The 23,687-nt window shown below is 42.1% G+C and overlaps 2 protein-coding genes across 5 annotated transcripts in view; one reads left to right on the forward strand and one right to left on the reverse strand.

Moving 5' to 3' along the window:
• Positions 1-5,075: 5,075 nt before the first annotated feature.
• SPCS3 (signal peptidase complex subunit 3) lies at positions 5,076-12,924 on the reverse strand. The gene is made up of 5 exons (XM_081332077.1): positions 12,517-12,924; positions 11,030-11,105; positions 9,732-9,806; positions 6,917-7,032; positions 5,076-5,487 (listed from the first exon to the last, which is right to left on the reverse strand). Exons 1-5 carry the CDS (start codon positions 12,657-12,659, stop codon positions 5,355-5,357), a joined length of 543 nt encoding a protein of 180 aa, XP_081188203.1. The 5' UTR covers positions 12,660-12,924; the 3' UTR covers positions 5,076-5,354.
• A 183-nt stretch (positions 12,925-13,107) lies between these two features.
• Positions 13,108-23,687, forward strand: part of ASB5 (ankyrin repeat and SOCS box containing 5) — a 70,137-nt gene continuing 59,557 nt past the window's right edge. The window contains exons 1-4 of one of the 4 annotated variants that reach the window (XM_081333184.1): positions 13,108-14,010; positions 14,129-14,241; positions 15,086-16,750; positions 18,856-19,149. In XM_081333184.1, coding sequence (XP_081189310.1) covers positions 18,954-19,149 — 196 coding nt within the window. In that variant the 5' untranslated portion in view covers positions 13,108-14,010; positions 14,129-14,241; positions 15,086-16,750; positions 18,856-18,953. The remainder of the gene's footprint in view (positions 14,011-14,128; positions 14,242-15,085; positions 16,751-18,855; positions 19,150-23,687) is intronic. The other 3 variants (XM_081333185.1, XM_081333186.1, XM_081333187.1) reach the window with 3 other exon arrangements.

Here is a 23,687-nt window from a genome sequence, read left to right on the forward strand (position 1 = left end):
TCTTGGGAAGCCTCTGAAGTGAAATAAAATGATTCTAAGCAACTTTGCTTTTCCACGAGTTCTTCTCAACCTACTCTTCCATCTTCGCAAGCTGCCGATGCTGCCGCTGGCGACGATGATGAAGACGAGGACGACACGGAAGAAGAATGGACGGTTGTTCTGAGACGTTCCAAGAGGTCCACAAAGGGAATCCCTCCAAAACGTTATTCATGGCAAGTAACAAAAACACCTGTACCTTTGATTTGTAATGTTACACTTCCACCTGAGAAGTTCACACAGATCAAACATCTTCCTGAATCAGAGCAAGATAAATGGTTTAAGGCAATGCAGGCTGAAATGGACAGTCTAAAGAAACTTCAAGTGTTTATGCCTGCAAGCCCTCCAGCAAACAAGAAAGTTATTGGTACTCGATGGGTCTACAGGATCAAAAAGAAGCCGAATGGTGAGTCATTGTACAAGGCTAGACTCGTAGCCCAGGGTTTCGCTCAACGTTATCCTGAAGACTATACAAATACATACTCACCCACAGTGCGGACTGAGAGTGTGAAAATCGCCTTAGCCACTGCAACTATCCTTGGCCTAGAAGTTTTCCAGTTTGATGTTGAAACAGCTTATCTACATGCTGATCTTGATGAAGAAATTTATGTCAAAGGTCCTCCAGGTTTCCGACAGCAAGAAGGGGTTACTTGGTTTCTACACAAAAGTCTTTATGGTCTGAAACAGTCTGGTTTAATGTGGTACTTATGTCTTTCTGACAAACTAAATTCAATGGGCTTTATTAAGTCCGAAACAGATGAATGCGTGTTTACTAAAAGATCCAGTAATAGGTATGAGATAATCCTTGTTTATGTCGATGATATTGTTTATATTGGTCCAAATAAGCAGATGAGTGAGGTTTTTGCTAAAGCTTTACAAAAGTTTTTCACATTGAAGTCTTTAGGATGTATTAACACTTATTTAGGTGTTCAAGTTGCCAAAACTCAGAAGGGGTTTAGTCTCACACAAGAAGATAAGATTGAACAACTGTTACATCACTGCAACATGGAGGACGCTAAGCCTGTGAGTATTTATTTATTTATTTATTTATTTGTTTGTTTTTATAAACCGCCCTTCTCCCGAGGGACTCGGGGCGGTGTACAGAGTAAGGTAGGCAAACATAATGAAACAGTACTGAAAAACAATAAACAAAACAAACTGGGACCCCAATTAGAGCTATCAAGCCAGGCCGGACTGCTGGAATAGGTAAGTCTTCAAGTCGCGCCGGAAGGTGCGGAGGTCGGGGGCCATCTGGATTTCAGTTGGTAAGCAGTTCCAGAGGGCTGGCGCACCCACTGAGAATGCCCTCCCCCTGGGGGCCACCAGCCGACATTCCTTGAGCGGTGGCACCCTGAGGAGGCCCTCTCTGTGGGAGCGCACAGGGCGGTGGGGTGTTGACATTGGCAGAAGGTGCTCCCGTAGGTAGTCCGGACCCATGCCATGTAGGGCTTTGTATGTCATTGTTAGCACCTTGAACTTCACCCGGAAGGCAACTGGAAGCCAGTGCAGCGCACGGAGGAGAGGTGTGATATGGGAGTATCGGGAGGCTCCCAGAAGTGTCCGTGCCGCTGCACTTTGCACCAGTTGAAGCTTCCGAGTGGATCTCAAGGGCAGCCCCATGTAGAGAGCGTTACAGTAGTCTAGGCGAGAGGTCACAAGGGCATGGGTGACTGTACGTAAGGCATCCAGGTCCAGATAAGGCCGTAGTTGGCGCACCAGTCAAACCCGGGAGAAGGCCCCCTTGGTCACAGCTCCTATGTGATCTTCCAGGGAGAGCTGTGAGTCTAGGAGGACACCCAGGTTGCGGGCCCTATCAACAGGGGGTAGTAACTCATCCCCGATGTTAAGGGATGGGATGCTCTGAGTAACCTGGCTTGTCGGTACGTACAGCCATTCAGTCTTGTCCGGGTTCAGTTGAAGCCTGTTCCTCCCCATCCATTCCCGGACCGCTTTCAGGCAGCGGGACATCACGTCGAGGGCATCACTGATGCTGTCTGGAGTTGAGATGAAAAGCTGGGTGTCATCAGCATACTGATGGTACCCTACTCCAAAGCTACGAATGATCTCACCCAGCGGTTTCATGTAGATGTTGAACAGGAGAAGCGAGAGGACCAACCCCTGAGGGACTCCGCAAACGAGAGGCCTCGGAGTCGACCTCTGCCCCCCTGCCAGCACCGACTGCGAGCGACCCTGGAGAAAGGAGGAGAACCAACGCAGAACCGTGCCTCCCACTCCCAGTCCCCTGAGGCGCCGCAGCAAGATACCATGGTCGATGGTATCAAAAGCCGCCGAAAGGTCTAATAAGACTAGGACAGAGGAATGTCCCCTGTCCCGGGCTCTCCAGAGATCATTCATCAGAGCGACCAATGCCGTCTCCGTGCTGTAGCCCGGCCTGAAGCCCGATTGGCACGGGTCTAGATAAATCGCTTCATCCAGGACCTGAGGAAGTTGGTGCGCCACCACGCTCTCAACAACCTTCGCAAGGAAGCGAAGGTTGGAGACTGGACGAAAGTTATTCAATGAGGATGGGTCCAAGGTGGGCTTCTTGAGGAGAGGTCTCACCACCGCCTCCTTCAAGGCGGTGGGGAAGTGACCCTCACTCAGAGAAGCAGAGATGACCGCCAGGAACCAGCCTCGTGTCCCCTCTCGAGCCGCATAAGCCAGCCAGGAAGGGCACGGGTCCAGTAAGCATGTGGAGGAGCTCAACCTCCTCATAATCCTGTCCACTTCCTTAGGAGTCACAGGATCAAATTCCTCCCAGGTGACGTCGACAAGACTGTCCATGTCTTGTTCTTCCAACTCAGCCCAGTTGGAGTCCAGGCTGGTTCGAATCCGAGCAATCCGAGTATACCCATGCAAACCGATTTTCACATTTTGGCACATGAACCAAGTCCTGAGTTCGACGATCAAACACTATATCGCTCAGTCATTGGGTCGCTGCTGTATATTAGTAGTTGGACTAGACCTGACATTGCACTTAGTGTTAATCTCCTATCACATGTAGGTAAGGCAAAACAGTTTCATTGGACATGTGTTAAAAAGTTATTGAGGTATCTAAAACACACCAAAGACATGAAGTTATTGTTAGAACCCACACATACTGACTATGCAGTTATGTTGTTATGCAGATTCTGATTGGGTGAGTGATAAGAAGTCACGGAAAAGTACTTCAGATTACATGATGTTCTTAAATGGATGTCCTGTTTACTGGCATGTGCGTAAACAGAATTTTGTTTCTTGTTCCTCTACAGAAGCTGAGTATGCTTGTGTGTCTGATGCATGCAATTCTTTAACCTGGTTTGATGCTTTAGTCACAGATATCTGGACACATCCGATTCGACCGATCACTGTGATTGAAGATAATGAATCTGTGGTTTATATTTCTGAAACACGTTTTACAGGTTCAAGATCCAGACACATTGACATCCGATATCAGAACATAAGACAACTGGTTAAACAAGGTTTTGTGACATTACAGTATGTGCCTACACGTGATCAAATTGCTGATATGCTGAACAAACCACTTCCTACAGCCCAGCATGAGTATCTGCATGAGAAGATGTGCCTTACTTGAGTCTTCACTTTGCTGACGAAAGAAGGGGAATGTCACTGCACGTTTTTTTTTGTTCGTCAGAAAAGTTCATTTCTAACTGTACATTTCCCCTGCTTTTTCCACCTGTGCTGATAACTTATCTGGTAACCATAGTGAATCCCACATGACCAGTTATGTTATGGTTTCAGACTGTTTAGTGCGCATGTCTAGAAAAAGTTCTGTTATTGTTTATTGTCTTTCACTTTGCTGTTACTGTCTGTTACGTTAGGATGTAGTCAGCTAGCTCTCTTTATAATATATATTTAGTTTTTATATTTTTGTAATTAAAAGGTATTTAGTAAGATTATGCGTCATGTTTTATTTCCTTCCTTCATGCACATCATGCATCCTCTGAAGCACGGTCCTTCGCCCTCTACTAAGGTGATTTATACCTTGATACTAATATCACATTCAAGATTGATGCCAGCTGAATTTTTTGTACCAATATCTAGAGCAGGGCTTTTCAACCTTTTCATCCATTGTACCACTTTTAGGATATGGCCACATCTGAGTACCACCAGTCGCCTAGCAAGGTGTCAAAAATTTGATGACCCCCCCCCAAAAAAAGGAAAAAAGTGATGAAGTACAGATAGCCCTCGACTTACAACAGTTCGCTTAGTGACTGTTCAAAGTTACAATGGCACTGAAAAAGGTGTCCCTCAAGCCACAGCCAAGCAAGACACCTTCCTGCCTGCCTGGCGGCACTCTTCCTCCTATACAAGGTTTTCATTGTTGCGAGCATTTCTGTTGAGGATTGGCAGTGGGGGTGGGGTGGGGGGAGTTTGGTATTTATTCCCCCCCATCTGCTGGGAGAGATCTGACCCTGGGACACTGTGACCATCATAAATATGAATCAGTTGCCAAGTATCTGAATGTAAATCACATGACCCTGGAGATGTTGCAACATTCTAGCTGATCAGCACTTCTTCTGGGCTCAGAAGCGCTGGGATCAGCGCCGAGCTCCAGCTGGAGCTTGGCGCTTCCGCTGAGCCGACAGCCCCGAAGAAGCACTGATCCTGGTGCTTCCGCTGAGCCCTGACAGCCCTGCAGCTCCAGCCATCTCTCGCTCAGGCTTGTGCGGTGCTGCCACCGGTTCAGCTCATTCCCCTCCCCCACTACTTTTCTAGGATGGTTGCGTACCACCTGCCAGGTGCCAATGTACTACAGGTGGTACCCATACCACTGGTTGAAAAGCCCTGATCTAGAGAATGCAACTCCTAAAAACTGCAAAGTACTTTTTTTCTTTTAAAAAAGATGCTGCATTATTTTAAATAAGTTTGTTCATGTTTCATGTCTTTTATAAACGATTTTTACAAAGGAATTTGTTTCAGTAAATGCACAAAGTTATTCAAAAAATTTTTCTGAATAATAATATGCCACTGTTGCAAATAAGGATGCACAGATACGAAAATGGAAAAAAAATAACACTTACTATACCAAACCAAACTGTTTCTGATTTCAAAAAGTTTATTTATAAGAAAGGTATTTTTCTCCCAATAGTAAACACAAAACCATTTGCTCAAATTTAAACAACGACCTTTCCTTGAGATTGGAATTTCAACTTTTTTAACTGAAAACAAATCTGACAAAATGTCCCTCCCTCTCAGCTAAGCCTAAAGAAATTAAGTACAGTACCTTTGAATTGCAGTGGGCAAGAGACTAAAAATTGATAAAATTTATAATGTACAAGTATAAAAATATGTTACTCAAGGTACAGCCTAATAATTTAATAGCTTTTGGCCGTTTTATAAGTATCTGGAAATGGAACAGATATGTGTCCTGCTCCTGTTACAAGAGGTAGGATTCCTGCATTTGGTACAACATTCCATGAAAGAGTCAAAGTGATGTTCCTGTTGCCCCTGCAATTAGAAGAAACAGTTAAGTACTTTAAGTTACAAGGAAAGCTACAGTAAGTAAAATGATGTATTACTGCTATGCAAATATTCAAAAAGGGTGTCATGAAATGGCATTTGTGTAAGGGCCACTCCTCAAAGTGTTTAGGAATCAATGTTTCCAGAACACTTGGTGTGGTTGATTCAAGGGTCTTAATTTCATGCACATGCGTTCACCTAGAGGCTTCTGTCTGTATACAAACAAGTACATATACCCAGGAATGCCCTTGAAGCAACTCAACCTTTGCCAGACCTTTGAGAAGCACTTGCTTGTGACTGTACAGTTCGTGAAACATGCCTTCATATCCTTTGCATAGCCTTATTATGCATGTCATCATAAAAATTCATTAATTCAATTTAACAAGAATTTGATTATAAACTGTAACATTCGGTTTTCATACTGAGAAACTTGAAAACTGAATCTCATTATTGTGGCCATGTAATGCAGGGGAACTCACTAGATATTCAAGATTTATAGTCAGGTTAATATTAATAAGCAAGTTCTGTAACTTAAACTTATACTTCTGTAAATTATATTAGAGATACAGTAGATACTTACAGCATGGTCAACATATAGTAAATTATCTCAAAAAAAGAGTATCTATTTACAGGTAATCCTCAGTTAATAACTACTCATTCAATGACTGTCCAAAATTATGACTGTGCTGAACAAGGGCACTTATGACTAGTCCTTGAAGTTTGAGACGTCCCAGCACAACAGCTGTTATGTGATCGCAATCCAGCTGCTTGGCAACCAGCTTGCACTCTTGACAGTTGCAGTGTGCCATGGTCACATGATTACCATTTGTGACCTTTCCTGTCAGATTCCCACAAGCAAAATTAATGGGGAAGATGGCAAGAAGGTTGGAAGTCACTCCTGTAAGTTGCTCTCACTCCTACACTTTATCTCCTGATGAGCCTATGAATTACAATTTTGCACACTGCGGCACCCACCTGCCTGCCAGCCACACTTTTGCAGCACTGCAGCAGTTATCTCTGCACCTTCCCAAAGGCAGCAGTAGCCATTCCTAGCCCAGCTATGTTTATGCTTGCAACTTCCTGGCGGCTTACCTATTGACCTCATTTGTTGGAAGCTGGCAGGAATTATCAAGGAGGTCCTTGCTTAACGACCTGTAGTCCTTGCTTAACAACAGCAATGGGGATTGCCAGAATTGTCATTGCTAAGTGTGACAATTACAAGTGCATTGCTTAGCAATGAAAATTCCAGTCCCAATTATTGTTCTTAAGGATTAGATATACCGGTATTCCAATGAAGAGGCACAGACGAAATAGAAATATACAGTTGAAGATGGTATAAGACTGTTTATAGTTTTATCCTGGGGTACATATATCACAAATATATATCAATAAATAACGTAAGGGGAAATTTACTCACTTGAGGCCATTTCCATCATCAAAGAAAAAGTATTTTGATTTCATATCTTTCAAAAGCAGCTTTGGGTTATCTCCTCTCAAGATAATTTTATCCCAAAGGACAACTTGATTCAATGCCTACAATTAAAACTAAAAGTTATTATCAACAAATATAAAATATATTTCTTAAGAAATCAGAATACAGAAACATTTGATGATTTTGTTCATAGTACAATTTTAAATAAAGTCAGCTAATAAGTACAATGCAGAAGTGCACTTGGAAGTGAAACATAAAACAGGATTAATCTGCAATTTTTAAATCTTTTCTGCAAGATTTAAAGTAATTTAAGTAAATTAAGCAAATATGTTTATATCAAGCTATATGGAACCACTGAAACAGAGGCAGAAAAGTTTTTTTGAAGGACCTCCTATCCATGTATGTATGTATGTGCATTGGCAGTTGAGGGCTGAAGGGACATATTCTAAATAATGATAATTAAAAATAGGTACATAAAACCTTTAAAAAGGAAAAAATGCACTGCTAAAAATCTTATTACTAATGTATTGTTTTCTCACTTATTTTCTTTTCTTTGCGATATTATTTTATATCTTTTATATGCATAATTTACCTTCAATTGTTTTAATACCTTTTATAAGCTGGTTTTATGCTCATTTTCTAGATGAAAATCAATAAAATTGTTATTTAAAAAACCAAAGGAAGCCACATGCAATTTGCAGGTTACTCTTGTACTCTTGAAGTGCAGATTTTCTAGGACCGTTAAAAGCTGGGAAGTAATTCTTGTAAATATTATCTTAAAGAGTTTCTGGAATTAGAGTTGTTTTTCTGAGCCAAAAAATAACTACTACATATGTCAGCAGAACTGTGGCATCAACACACAGATTAAAAATGTTTCATCTAGCATACACCATTGTCTCATATACATTGTTATGTATACATTGTTTTTCTCTGAATATAGATGGTTGAGTTTACATATAACAACAGCAGCCATACTTTTTTCTATATAATTTCCCTAGGAGTATCGTAAAAAATCAATAAAGAAATAAACTAAGTACTTAATGCTAAATCTTTGTGAAGCATATGAACCAAGTCTAATAGAAAGCTATTTTCTATTATAATTTCTAACAGAAAGCAAAAATAGCTTTCTATTCAAAATTATAATTTATATTATTGTCATATTATTTATTGTAATAATAAATTATACTATTGATTTATTACATATATATATATATATATATATATATATATATATATATATATATACATACACACACACACACACACACACATACACACAAATATATGAAAATAAACATATTAAAGGTATAGTAGGGAGTGATAAAGCACAGAATACTAGAATATGGATATGTTTAAGAAATGGAGTTTGTTTTAAAAAATGCTGATGCAACAACTACTAATTCACATATAGAAAGATTAAAATAAACTGCAATTTTCTGACATAGGTTTTCTGCAGCTCTTAAGCAGTTAGCTTTAGCAAATAATTAAAAGGGTATCAAAGAACAGATTATTTACCCTTCTTTTCTAAAACTAAGTTTTACCAACTTCCAATGGCAACCGCTATTTAAATTAATAAGTCCTAGAATTATGTATTAAGCCTATTTGTTTTGATATTAGTATAAATGTGAGCACTATGAAAAACATTATTACAGTAGGTGTAGCCTTCTCAAGGTTGTTTACATTATTCAGTAAATAAAATTAAATGTTTACACATTCACTCTGCAAATACACCTGTATCTGGCAAAATGTAAAAAAGTATGGAAGCATCATATTAGACACTTTTTTAAAAAAGAAAGGTATTTCTTATAAAGAAACAATGGCATTGGAAAATTATAATAAATGAAGAAAAGTTAGAAATAGTTGCAACGATGCTAAAACTAAAATCATGATTCAAGCCATAATATTGTAAACAGAAATATTATATATTAATTAATTAATTAAATTGATATGCCATCCATCTTCCCAATAAATCAGGGTGGACTGCAGATTGTAAAAAAATAAAAAAGCAGTTAAAAATTTAAAACTATGCAAATTAAAGTTTTAAAACTATATAGAAGTCTGTTTTTATAAGACCACTTGAAGCAAGGGTCTCCAACCTTTCCGACTCAGTGGACCGTTGGTTGTGGCAGTGGGGGAGGGCAAGAGGGGATGGTTTCATCCATGCACTACTTTCACAAATGCAGGTTTGGCCCAGTTCTGAATGGACTGCGGCCTGGCACTTGGCTGCGGCCTGAGGGTTGGGGACCCCTGACTTGGAGGATTAAAAGGCTAATCTCTATCATTCAAAATGTTGCTGTCCTTTCTGATTAAGATAACCATGATTTAAATTTTGGAAAAAGAAGTTAGATGGTATTATAATGTCAATACAGGAAATCCAAATTGCTTCCTTTCTATTAAGACATCTCTTCAAACAGTATTCAAGCTAGAGCTGTCAGGCAAGTTAAAAACTTTCAGAATAAGGATAAACTTTTATATACATTTTATAGTTCATCTTTGTAAGCCAGCCAGAGTCGCTGACAATGAGTGGGCGGCCATATAAATTCTCTTATATAAATAAATAGTTGAATGGTGCAAATTACAATGCATCATAGGTAATAGCCTGTCAAAGAACAACCTCAAAATATAATCAACCACTGCTTTTTAGTTATTGCCAGAATACGTTCTAAGGTTGATTTTGGTCATGAGGAGAGTATAAAAAGTAAAATAACTGCCAATGTATTATTGTTATGCATATCTGTAATTCTAATAGCATGATATCTAGTATGATTTCCCATTTATTCACTGTTAAATGCAAACTTACATTGTTCTTTGTTGAATATTCTGCTGATAAATATAGAAATAACTGTTTCACATTCCAATCAAATATACTTTGCAGATGTGAAAAAGATAAGGAACATATGCTGTTTCAGAATATGACTCTTTTCAAAACATTCCCATTCAGTATAAATCTCAACAAGCCAAGCTGCTATTTAAAGAAAGAAAAACCATATACAGAGATTGGCAAGCCTGAACATTATTTGAACTCAAAGCATTCCAACAAGCCCTAAAGCCCTGCTGGTTACAAGCTAGTAGAGTAGAAAACAGAGAAAGTGCTCACTAGAAGTATACAAAATGTTCACTAGAAGTATACAAAATTAAGAATGAGAATTTTGAATGTTATGAATTCAGAAGATACAGTCCACAATTTTACTTTGATTTGGGAACTGAAAAAAACCATTTCATTACACAGTGCTTTGAGCACTCTAACGTCTTGTACTTTTTCAAAAAAACCTCAATACCATAGAGACTGGCATTATCCAATAAAACAGCAAGTAGATCTGTTCCTGCCATTCGTTAGACCGTTAGACCTAGTTGAAGGGAAAAGGAGGGAAGCATGTTCTCATTAGGTACTTTAAAAAGACTTTTATCTACTTGGTTATTAAGATTATTATTTTTCAATTTATCTGCTTTTTGAATTCATTGCTACTTTTTGAATTCTTTGCTACTTGCTATTTACAATGAATGCAATTATTTTTCCTGCGGTTTTTCCCCACACATGATTAACAGTGCTATTAAGCTGATGAGCTTTCAAGTTGCCATGTGCAAATCTGTGTTACTTTGTTCACTGAGGAAGTATGAACAGTATAAGCATGATCATTAGGAAAAAGCCCCCAAAGCAATAGCCAAAGAAATGAACATTGGTGTTATATTGTTCACTAAACTTGCATTGAAATAAATCTTCTACTATTGCATCTTTGCATATTCAGGTCTATGGTTATGACTTCAAAGAATTATGCTTAATTATTGCTTCCCTCTTTTCTTATGAGAAAGCAAAACCCAAGTTTTCAGTTCCCATTTTTATCTATGGCAGAACACTCAATATAAGACTTAAAGTACAACCAATTTGAAACTCTTTTTCCATAAGCATCTGAATGGATCATCACATTTGAAATGAAAAACATTGTGTGAAATTATTCACATTAATATTCACATCTGTCCATTTTGGAGGCAGTGTTTCTCCCACTGCTTGCTACAAATGAAGGAAGTAGAGTTGATTCTGTTCTATTGAAGCCAATAAGACATTCTACCGGTTTAATGCTAACATTTGTCATAAAGGATATCTGCACTAATGTCAAAAGTAATGATTCCAAGGTCACTTCTTTCACCCGGTCCAGTGAAATCTTCTACATTTTTTCTACAAAATAAAATAAAAGTATTATTCAATATTATTCACATATTCCTTTCTAACAATGTCTCTTTTAGATGTAATTTATTCTATGTTAAATTATGTAATATTTCTTTGTAGATTACAAAAATAATTTATGCTTTTGTAAAATATCTTAGATAAAATATTTCTTATAATCAACAAGTAATTGATCATAAATATCCAGTATAATGAACACAATGTAAATTGCTAGTTAACTGAGAATCAATGTTAAATTAAGGAGCTCTTTAAAAAACTATTCAAAACATGCCAAGTAAATGTGAATTCAGTATATATGATAGCCATGTACATAATTTAGTTTTCTTAGCACTTATTTATACTTCTTACTAATACAATTACTATACCATGAGAATCTGGACATATTTTTACCTTTTTCACCCGAATGGCTCACTATAAGAAAATATCATAAATGCATTTTCTCTGTATTTCCATCACTTAATTGATGCAATGCAGTTAACACAACACATTTTAACAATGTTATGTATATAAGATCTGAAATCCAGTTCATAAAGCTACCTTATCTACTGAAATTTTCAGAAAAGTGCATCTAAATAGGATTTATTTTGCTAGTGAAGCAAGATATTTTGTTACAAAATAACACTCAATATCTTACACTTTTCTAACTTCTTAGAAACTGGGATATGCTTAGCAAATAAGCTGTCAAATATAAACAGCAACTGATGTTTTTAAACGGAATTGCCTTTCTGTGCATCCACTCTCAAGGGAGCTTGCCAAGAAGGCAGATTACAGCACTGGAAGGTTCGTGTTGTTCATTCATTGGCTTAAAGAAAAAGGAAATGACAGAACAGGAAGAAAAGGCCACACGTATGAAACTGACAATAGAAGAAAATTAGATTAAGACCTAAGTGACAGCAAATAGAGAACTAGAGTAGTTTGCAAGAGCAATATAAAGAGTTCCTTTAAATGTGAACTAAGCAGCTACGTATTATAACAGTCAATAGGAGGAGACGCTAATCTCAGAATTACTCTCCATCAACAGCAACTCCTGTGAGACTATATATAGGCTTTATATTAAAAGCAAGCACCAGGACAAGGGGAGAGATTTAGAAAACAGGTTGAACAAAAGGGGGCGGGTTACTCAACAATGCAACTCGGCACCCAAAAAAGTCAGGGCACTCTGACAGCTGGAGCAGCCAAGCACCATAAAGACTAACAAATTCGTTAGTTTTTGAGATGCTGCCAAAGTCTTCGGCGCATTCACCCTTCTCGGCCAGGGGCCGATGAAAAGCAGAAATGCGCATCCGATTCTGTTTTCCCCCCATTTCCCCCTCTTCACGCCGGAACAAGGGCTGCTGGTTCCCATCTCCGGAGACAGAGAAGGGCCGACTGTGACGTTGCCCTCCCTCATTCACACACTCACAGCATGACACGGGAGACGGCGATGCTGACTGGCACGGAGCGCTCTTTGAAAGCAGTGGTGATGAAGCAGCCGAAGGTCAGCGCCGCCATCACGCTCAGCGAGAAGGCGAAGAGCGAGTTGGCTCGAGTTAGGACGGTGTTCATCTCCACGCCGTCCCTCCAGCCCTCACAACACACACGCGTACGAGCGAGCAACTGCCCGCTTTTTCTTGCTCTTTGGGCCGGCCAGGCCTCAGCTCTGGAGGAACGGTAACAGGGAGGCAGGCAGGCTCGAGTTAGGGAGAAACACGAGGACCTCAATCCGAAAGGAGAAGGCTGCTGCCGGGACCTCCGCTGTCCGCGATTGAAAAAAAAGGGAGGCCCAACGCAGCACCTTGCCTGGTAACGAACCCGCCCAACCACCCCGCGAGAGGAGGGCCCAAAGAGCACCCGTCCGCCTCAGCCCGCCCATAGGCGGAATATCCCCTCTCGATTCCACTGCCTACAAATCCCATGAGCCTCAGCAACCATCTTTCGCTCTACTTCCTCCATAGAGATGGAAAAATTAGAGTGACAGGAAGTCTGCCTGCGGCGAAATACTGCTTTTGAGCTTGGTTAAGCGACCTGCGCGGACGCCGAATGGAGGAAGGAAGCTTTTGCCAGATCGGGAAGTCTGTTGTATTTGCCCTTGATACAGCCCAAAGGTTATCTTTGAGATTGTTTGCTACGCTGCTACCTGAATGTACGAAGGTTGAGTACTTAACAGCATTCCCCAAGCCTGTACCGGCGGTGGGGGGAAAGCAGTGTCAAATAATTTTGGAATGATTGCTAAGAAAACGCATTAAGTCATCCTAGGCCGAAATCTAACTGCAGACTATTTTTAGCCAAATTCATTTGGAAGGCGCTGATTGGAGCAGATGGAATTACGCAAGTTTATCTACGCAGCCTGGATAGCCTGTGAATTGCCTCTCCTTCGGAAACGTGATGCCTGGTGCAGCATCGCAATGGAAAGTTCATCCCCTTGCGGCATAACAGGCTCTTAAATGCCTTGCTTTTATTTATTTGCGGGATGCTACTCGAAAGACACTGGGTGCAGTTCATTGGAAATACGGGGAGGAGAATACTCAGAATTGCATGCCTCAACCTGAAAGAGCTTATTGTAAAGTTCTGGTTGAGTCTCTCCAACCCTCACCCCGCCATGTTCTCTGCTGCAGCAACCCAGTTAAAAAGTAGACATTGAAATGGCAAGTTTTCGACAGGGGACGCTGTTACTTATATTTCTTAGCACAATAAAAGGCGTTTTAAAAAAGAAATCTGACTTCAGTTAGGTTTGGAGAGTTTGGTTCCAAGCTTACTAAATATTGAAACACTATATTCCTTTTCAAAATATATTTTTCAATACAGTACTGTAATGCATTAATACTGTAATGCTCATAGTATCAAAAATAACTGGAAATCGAGTATGGATGCAAATAGTTCTCCAGGAACTGATGGTGCTACCTTTCTGCTTGCCAAAGTAAGTGTTAGTCTATGAGAAGTAAGATTTGGGGGGGGGGGACTCACAAATATAAAGGATCAATTAAGTAGATTTTATGCTTAACTCTAATTTTTTTCAATCTTTCATATGCCGTCAGGAGTTACTCAGAAAATCTGGAAAATGCTGCAGTGGTGAATTAATATAGAGTAAACATTTTAGCGGAACAACTCCAAATAAACACCAGATGGCAGCAAAGAAATGCAGAAAATGGTTAGTTGTCATCTGTTGCTCTGGAGATTGCAACTCGAATAGATTGTTTTAACATACCTAAAGTTTTGCCAGGAAAGACACAGTACTTTGCCTTCTTATTTATATATTAAAGCAGTAATTTGTTTTGATCTGGCTATGATTACATATCCATCAAGCTACAGGAAAACCTGCTTCAATAATATCTCAAAGGAATTGTCTTTTCTAAGAAGACAAAGCCAGAGCACACAACAAACATAATTACAGATGTACACTGATAATAGCTGGTAGGCCAGAATACAGAGCAGGAAGCAGAACTGAGGTCCACTAGAAAGGAAAATATTCCAACATTTTTCAAATATAGAGAAAAACCTAATGCTAGGGGGGAAAGAAAGAGCTCTCACAAAATTCCGTGTGGCATGATACACCAGTGAACAATTTCCTTGCTACTCAGCCAGTAACGGATGGAAACTGAGTGGAACAATAGACATAGGATATTGATGACAGCTGAGTTGTACATTCTTAGGACTATAGTCACAACATTATCTCTGTGATTCTCTAACAAGTTATGTTTGTGATGTACTTCTGCAAGACAAAAAGTGTTCGTCCTTGGCCAGCAGCAGAGTGGCCAAGAACACAGTGAACAGTGGCTTTTCTGTATCTGGAAGGAGTAATTAGGTCCAATCTTTCAAGAAGATTTTTCCAAAGTTTGTTGAGAGGGATGAACATTAGAATATTTTTAGAGAAAACATATCCATAGAGTTTCAGAAGAAAAGGGTAATTCTCTCTGGTGTTTCAGTTAGTTTTCTTCTTGGAGCAATTTCCTCTTCATTCTGGTGACTATTAATTGTCCTGCTTTCCATTACAGCAGGGGTCGGCAACCTGAATCGGTGAAAGAGACAGTTGGAACCGGTTCCCTCACAAAAAAAAAACCTGGGAGCCGCAAAATGCACATGTGCATGCGCAGAACAGGGCTTGATTAAAGAGTGGAGCCTACCTAAGGCGAAACATACACCGGCCCTGCCCCCCTGTCCAGCTCTGGTATGGACAGCTCCACCGTGCTGGCTTCTCCTCTCCTCTCCTCAGAAAAAACTGCTCCGAGGGATCGGAGGAGGAGGCCGATGGGGAGAAGGAGCTGCTGCGGCAAATCTTCTGAGGCTGCTGCTCGGGCTTGCCTAACTCAGCCTGCTGCGGGATTTGGGGGTTTTTGTGGGATTTTTGCATGCAGTTTATTTGGGGGGGGGGGAGGAGGAGGAGGAAGTGCGGAGCAGCCAGTCAGAGCCCTGATTGTTTGCTTATTGAGAGAGAGAGAGAGAGAGAGAAAGGAGGGAAGGAAGGAAGACAAGAAAGGAGGAAGGCAGGAAGAATATGGGAAGGAAGGAAGGAAAAAATAAAGAGAAAGAAAACAGTTGCTGCTTGACTCGCTGCGGTCGTGCGTGTTGCGTGGCTGGCAGCTTTGTGTGGGCAGGCAAGGGGGGCTTCTCCCTTTGGGGGTGGAGGGAGAAAGATGCATTCTCCAACTGGCTCTTCCCCTTTTCTGGGTTGGGCTGCAATTTTGCCCGCTGCTTCTCCGCCTCCTCCTTCCTCCTCCCCCCCTTGCAGAAAAAAAGGAGAAGGCGGGTGGTGGGGCAGGGGGGTTTCCCTTCCTTGCCCAATTCCAGTGTTTGCAAGAGAGGCAGAAGTGATCGCCCTTTTGCAAGCAGGAGATCTTGCTTGGGAATTGCAGCCGGGGATTTCCCCCCCCACACACACACACACTTTCCCTGGCTTGCCCGTATCTGGGGTTTCCTTCCTCGCGAGGAGACCCGCAAGATTTTCTGTTTGCAAAAGGGTGATCACTTCTGCCTCTCTTGCAAACACTGGAATTGGGCACGGAAGGGAAACCCTCTGCCCCACCGCCTGCCTTCTCCTTTTTTTCTGCAAGGGGGAGAGGAGGAAGGAGGAGGTGGAGAAGCAGTGGGCGAGATTGCAGCCCAGCCCAGCGAAGGGGAAGGAAGAGCCGGTTGGAGAATGCATCTTTCTCCCTCCATCCCCAGAGGCGGAACAAGGCAGAGAGGCGAAGAACGTGGAGGGCGCGGAAGAACGTGGAAGAAAAGGAAAGAAAGAAGGAAGATATAACCTTCAGCAAATCAGCTTCCATGCAAAAGAAACACATTTGCACTTATGTGAGCAGACATGTGCCCCCACAAGCAGCTCCCCCTCCCCCCAGCCTCCCCTAAGCCAAAAAACTCGCCCTGCCTTAATTGCAGGCAAAACCTGCCGAAAGCCCAACCAGCCTGTGCAGAAGTGCTGCCTGCTCGCCTTTCCAGGGTGCTCCAGCCCAGCTTCTTTCCTCCCTTTTAGCTGGACAACCTGTGAAATCGGCCTTTTCTATTTATTTGGGGGAGCAGCGGGTTGGGCCGGAGAAGAGCGGGAGTGAGGAGAGCAGCCAGGCCAGGAGGACGCACAACCTACCCACCAGCTGATCCAGGTTGAGCTCCTTGTGAGCAAGCATGCCGGTTAGGTGACGCCAAGGCCGCTTTGGAAAGCAAAAGTAAGCATCAGGCAAAGCGGAGCTCGGTTCCTCGGCTTGCCTCTGTCCCTCGGAGCCGGGAGGTGCACCTTTGGAGGAGGAGGTGCCGTCAATCCAGTTGCTGCATCTCTTCCCTCATGGGGGGGCCATTGGGGGAGGCTCCTGAGCCGTGCAGCTCTTCCAAGGGGAGGAGGAGGAAGAGAGTTGCTTGTGCCTGCTGAAGAGCGCCATGGCTCCGTTTCCCTGGCAAGACAGGGGAAATCTGCCCAGCCTCCCCTCCGGCCCCGAGCGGCACCTCTCCCTTACGTGCGTGTTCCATCAGCCTCCGTGTCCCCTGCCCACACCCCATCTGACCGACCCACACACCTTCTTTCCAGCAGTCCTCCATCTCTTCTGCTGCTGCCACATGCAGTCTGAAGAAGAAAAGATGTTTGTGTGCAGTCCCACAAATCAAAGAAGTTCAATCAATTGGCGAGATTTTTTTGTGTGAGCAGTTTGAATTGATTGGTTGAACTTTTTTGGGGGGGACTGCATATGGCGGAGGACTGGGAGCTGCAGGAGACGGCTAAAAGAGCCGCATGCGGCTCCAGAGCCGCATGTTGCTGACCCATGCACTACAGTCTTAGCTTGAGACAATTTTGCTTTTGTTGTCCTTAACTTATTTTCCATGTTTCAGCTGCTTCTTTCCCACCCTGAAATTTGCAGAAAAGTCCAAAATAAAATTGGTGTTGTGCTTAAAAAAAAAAGAGTAGCTAAGCATTTGGATTGATTTATTCTATGATTCATTAATTTGTTTTCTTGGCTATTCATGATACGTTGATAATAAATCCCAAAGGCAGAAGATATCCACCACAATAGCTTTGTTGTTAGTTCTTAGGCTGGTAACCACACCTTTTGTCATTACTTTGGTCTTCTTTTATTTAATTTTTCCCTAATATTTTACTGTGCTCTTTAACTTTTGTTAAAGTTCAGCAGCTTAAGTTGCAAGGAAAATTTCATTTTGAAGAGTTCCATATATGTTAGAAAAGTTATAATAAAATAAGCAGTAGAATTCAGCCAAAAAGATCCATTTAGCATCAATAGCCATACCATCTTTTGGGGATATTAAGGAATCCTGTCCAAAATTCTGGTGCGTTAAATTAAGACAATGGAGAAAAACCATGACTATACACAGCAATATAAGAATAGACAATCCTGCATCAGAGTCGGTGTACTTGTATATATTATTTATTTATTATTAAAAAAAATTTATACCGCCCTTCTCCCGAAGGACTCAGGGCGGTGTACAGGGCAATAAATATCAGAATATAAATACAAAAGTTAAAAGAAGTTAAAAGAATTAAATAATCATGCCCAATATAATACAATGATTAAAACTATGTTAAAATTAGATCCAACCCCAAATCCATCAAACCAGGCCAGATTGTTCAAATAAATAAGTTTTTAAATCACGCCGGAAGGAGCGAAGGTCAGGGGCCATCCGGAGCTCAACCGGCAAGCGGTTCCATAGGTCTGGCGGGCCCACAGAGAACGCCCTCCCCCTGGGGGCCACCAATCGACATTCTCTGATCAGAGGCACCCTGAGGAGGCCCACTCTGTGGGAGCGCACTGGATGGAGGGAGGTTGATGCCCGCAGCAGGTGCTGCCGTAGGTAATCCGGACCCATGCCATGTAGGGCTTTATAGGTCATTACCAGCACCTTGAATCTGTATGAGTAAATCTAATTGAGAACATTCTTGTCTTGGCCAAAGATAAAAAACATCAATACAGTGACAGCACATAATGGGCATTTTAATATGCTTTTTGCTATTCAACTGGGTATAGCTGATCTATGAGAAAGGTACATTTTGGCTGCTCTTTCTTCTGATGTTTTCTAATATAATGTAAATAATAATACCATTGGAGATCTTTTCTTCAACAGCACAAAACCTGATGTACTTGCACTAATCTATCCTTTTAAACTGGCACTTTATAATTGACTTATTGAAGCTGTATGTATTCTTCAGATAAATACCGTACCATCAACCTAGTGGGAGTGCTAGTGAACTCAGTGCTATTTACAGTATAAATAATCCTCATATTTTGAGCTGCACACATCATGACCAGCTGATATTTTCTTTCCTCAGGACCAGCTGTTCCCTAGGAGTGTCTGGCTGGAGCCATACGATCTTAGCAACATTTTTCAGAGCTGTTTCTAAACTCTGACAAAGACTCTTGTGCAGCAATGACTGTTGTGGAGGAAAATCGGCCTTTTGCCCAACAATTATCCAATGTCTACTTTACAATACTTTCGCTTTTCTGCTTTAAACTTTTTGTAAAAATTAGCCTTGCAATACTCAGTCATTTCTATATTGTAAAGGGGAATCGTAAAGAGGCAGCAAGAATAGCTGCTGAGTTTTATGGAATTCCTCAAGGACAAGGTATGCTTCTTTCTATTATTTGTTGTTACTGTTTTGCCAGGTTTATAAAAATACCTTGATAAGCATTTTTTTCTCCATACTATTCATGTTGATTTTTGTTATCTGCATTCGTACACTTGTTTTTACACTCAGAAGTATCAATTGTCTTCATGCAATGTCCTGCTCCTGTCATGTATTGCAGACCATTTAATAGGAAAGAAGTTAAAATAAAACTGATGAAATCTAATATTTCTATTTTTTTTTGTATTGTAAAAATGTATTAATTTTCTGTAACAATTGGCATTCATAAAATTTCCAAAATACATTAATCCTTTTTTCAGTTAATATCCAGCTCAAGTTTGATTTCTGTATAGCAATACTGTAATGTTTCAGAATTATTAGTGCTTTCAGAATTATTAGTAAGTGCTGAATTTAAAATAGCCAATTATTTCATTCCAATAAATAACCATATAGTTTTATATTAGTATTATAGGTACATTTTTGACAGTCTCTTCTCCCATAATTGCATGTAGGTACTTGGATGGGAGACTACTAGGAAATCTCAAGGCTATAGGCTGAATTGTAGACTATACATCTTGAAAAAATGCCAAGGCTTTCTTATTACTGCCAGATAAACTACCTGCATGAGTCTTTGAAATGAGGAGTCAAGCTTACTATGTAAATTAATGGAAATATACACCTACTTTTGTCTGTTGTGTTAAAATTATCTTATGATTTAAAAACAACAGAAATAATGTTTTAAATGTATATTACAATATTATTCAAAAAAGATTTGGCAAATATATAGCATAATGATTAAAGTAGCAAGATTATAATTTATAAAAAAAAACAACTCAGCAATCCAAACCATAAATATACAAATAGGATAATTTATATGTACTAGGAGTATAAAAATAGGATATTTAATATTTGTGTGACAATGACCTACTCCATATGTTTGTCTTCAAGAACAAGCATTACATAGGCACTGGAAAACATCTTTCTCATTTCAATTCATGGCAGTGCCCCAAAACAGGAAATTAAAAATGATCAATTCTAATACAGTAACATTATATAATGAATGTATTGAATTTATGAATGTTTAAGCTTTATGAAAAGATTCCTAAAAGCAATATCAATTCGAGGAGAAATTTTTTCATACATATCCCAGATTCAACTCATGGTTGCTTTGAAACTTTGTGTCTCCCATTAGTAATATATTATTAGGGAATGAAAAGATTCCTAAAAGTAATATATATTCGAGGAGAAATTTTCTCACACATATTCCAGATTCAACTCATGGTTCCTCTGAAACTTTGTGTCTCCCATTAGTAATATATTATTAGGGAATGAATCCTATTGTCAGTCCTTGCCAACCCCTGATTCCAGAACAAAAAACAAGTTGTAGAATTCACAGGAGGACGGCTTCAGAAAAGAAACTGTCTGGCATGTGTTTAATCACACAACTGCAAACAAAGTTAGCGCTGGGAGCAATCCCCTCCCAGTGCCTTACATGCTTTTCCCACCTGGCTCCACCCCCACCCGCCTAACCAGCATCTGGGGGCTGACGTGACGTGATGAGAACAGGCCTCCGGCTCACTGCTCTGTTCTGCCATTCGGAACAAGCTCCACCCCCACCCGCCTAACCAGCATCTGGGGGCTGACGTGATGAGAACAGGCCTCCGGCTCACTGCTCTGTTCTGCCATTCGGAACAAGCTGCCAGCGCCTGGCCTCCCAGTGACGTCCCAATGTTGATCAGCTGCTTGTTAGGCGTGCGGCATGCTATCAAGTCCCTGATGCCTTCCTTGCGCTGAACAGCTGTCCGGTGGACCGGCCGTGGCACCACTCAGCTGTTCAGCGGCGAACAGGTAAGGCCCTCCTTCCAGGCCTCTTCATCTCCCCCCTCCCTTCAATGTTGAGCCCACGGGGCTTGACAGGCAGCCCCCTCTACCAGGGCTCCACCTGGAAGGCAAGGAGAAACGTATGACTAATCACATGCTGTGGCGGATGGTTCAGGTAACCCCCCTCTTGGCTTACTGGGGCACCGTTTGTGGAAGATCCATAACAACGGGGGGGGGGGCTTGGATATCCACTTCCCCCACCCAGGATGCCTCTGTGACAGGGTATGCCTTCCACTGTACCAGGTACTGCAACCAACCGTGTCAGATACAGGAGTCTTAACACCTCTTGAATCTCATAATGGTCCCCTGTGACGGCCCGGTATCCGTTTTATGGACCTAAACAAGGGCCTCTCCAATGGCTTCAGTAGGCTGCAATGGAAGATCAGGTGTACCTTTCCCAGAAGCTGGGGTAGCTGTAACCACATGACGACTGAGTTTATAACCTGCGTAATCCGGAATGGGCCAATGAATTTTAGCCCTAGCTTTTTGCATGGTAATTTCAGGCGTAGATACTTAGTGGACAGGTACACCATATCCCCCATCTGGAAAGGCTTTTGGGACGTCCTTTTCTTGTCTTCCTGCGCCTTTGAGGTCTCCTCTGCTTTCAGTAATGCTTTCTTCACGTTTTCCCAAACCCCCCAATATGAGTTATCCTTTCCTGGGGTTGACGAGGAGGGGTCCCCCTGCGAACACTTGGGAATTGGGACAAAGTCCATCCCATGTACCACCTGGAAAGGGGTGAATCTGGTGCTGCTATGCACCGTGTTATTATATGCCACTTTGGCAAATGGTAACAGGTCAACTCAGTCTGTTGGTAAGAGATGTAGCACCGCATATACCATTCCACCATTGTGTTGGCCCGTTTGGCTGCCCCATTGGTAGTGGGATGAAAAGCCGAGCTGATTCCTTGGGACGATTAGATGGAATGGACAAATGACAAAAATGAGCCGTGAACTGCACCCCCCCAATCCGAAATGATCCATCGGGGCACCCCATGCAGGTGGTGATAGTACACTTGTGTGATAGTTTGGCCAGCTTACGGGCGGACTACAACCCCTTGCACAGAATGAAATGGGCCTGCTTAGAAAAGAGGTCAATTACTGTCCAGATAACTATACAACCATGGCTCTCCAGTAGCTCCACGATGAAGTCCATGGCTATATCCTCCCATGACCGGGTCAGTTCCACCACTTTTTGCAATAACCCTGGCGGCCTCCCCATACGGGGCTTTGTTGCACACACGGCAGCCCCCGTACATATGCCTCTATGACCGCCTTCATCCATCCATGGCCAACAGAATTAATGTCTCACCAGGTGTAGGGTTTTGAGAAACCCAAAGTGACCAGCCTGTTTCACGTCATGGCACCTCTGGAGTACCCTAGGCCTTACTGCCTGTGAGATGTAGAGCTTGTCACCCTTCCAAGCCAACCCCTCCCTCTTAGTCAGCAGGGCCTGATCTTCCAGCAGCCAGGGATTGTCTTGGTTCGCTCTTTGTAGCTCCTGGACCAGGTCACCTGCCAATTTACGTGCAACCACCTGAGCAGCTGACTGCCTGAAAGGAGGCATAATGGCCTGTACCACACACCCCCTCCTGCTATTATATTGGGGCATATGTGACAGTGCGTCTGCTAGGAGGTTTTTATCCCCTGGCACACATTTCAACTGGAAGCGGAATCTTTGGAAGTACTGTGCCCGTCATACATGTTTCGGGGACAGAAGCCACAGTGTCTGCAAGACCTTAAGGTTTTTATGGTCTATCCACACCTCGAACGGCTCTTTGGCTCCCTCCAAAAAATGTCGCCAAGTCGACAATGCCCACCGTACTGCGAACGCCTCTTTCTCCCATATCACCCATGCCTGTTCTGTGTCCGTTAACGTACGGGAGGTTTCAGCACAAGGCTGTAGCGTCCCTTGCCCATTCTTCTGGAGCAGAACCGTCCCAACTGCGACATTGGTGGCATCAGCTTGTACAATGAATGGCAGGTCAGGATTGGGATGTAGTAAGACCGGCTCCCTTGCGAAAAGGGCCTTCAGGTCCTCAAAGGCCCTCTGGCAAGCCAGAGTCCACATCAGTGGTTCACCAGGTGTGGCTTGCCCACTGTATGTCTCATGCGGAGTAGGTCCATTAGGGGTAGGGCCACCTTAGCAAACGAGGAGTTGAACTGCCGGCAGAAGTTTGTGAATCCCAGGAAGCTCTGCAGCTGATGACAGGTCCGTGGTGCCTGCCACTCCAACACAGCCCTGACTTTCGCAGGAGCCATATCCACCCTGTCCCTTGAGATCCAATACCCTAAATAGTCCAACTGGGTTTGATAGAACTCGCACTTGGACAGCTTCACATACAAGTGTGCCACCAGTAGTTTTTCTAGCACCTGTCTTACCAGTTGGACGTGTTCTGTCATGTTAGAGGTGTAGATTAAAATATCTTCCAAATACACAAGAACCCCACGGTATAAGTGCTCATGCAACACCTCATTGATGATCTGCATGAACACCACAGGGGCTCCCTGCAAGCCGAACTGGTAAGTAGGCAGTTACACGCTGTCTTCCACTTGTCCCCCTGTTTGACTCAGACCCTTGCTTCCCGGAAGTTAAGTTTAGTGAACACCCTACCTTTTGCCAAATCAGCCAAAAAATCCATCAGCTGAAGGGGGTAC

Source organism: Vipera berus (genome assembly GCF_964194415.1).
Source record: "Vipera berus genome assembly, chromosome: 7".
Taxonomy (NCBI): Eukaryota; Metazoa; Chordata; class Lepidosauria; order Squamata; family Viperidae; genus Vipera; species Vipera berus.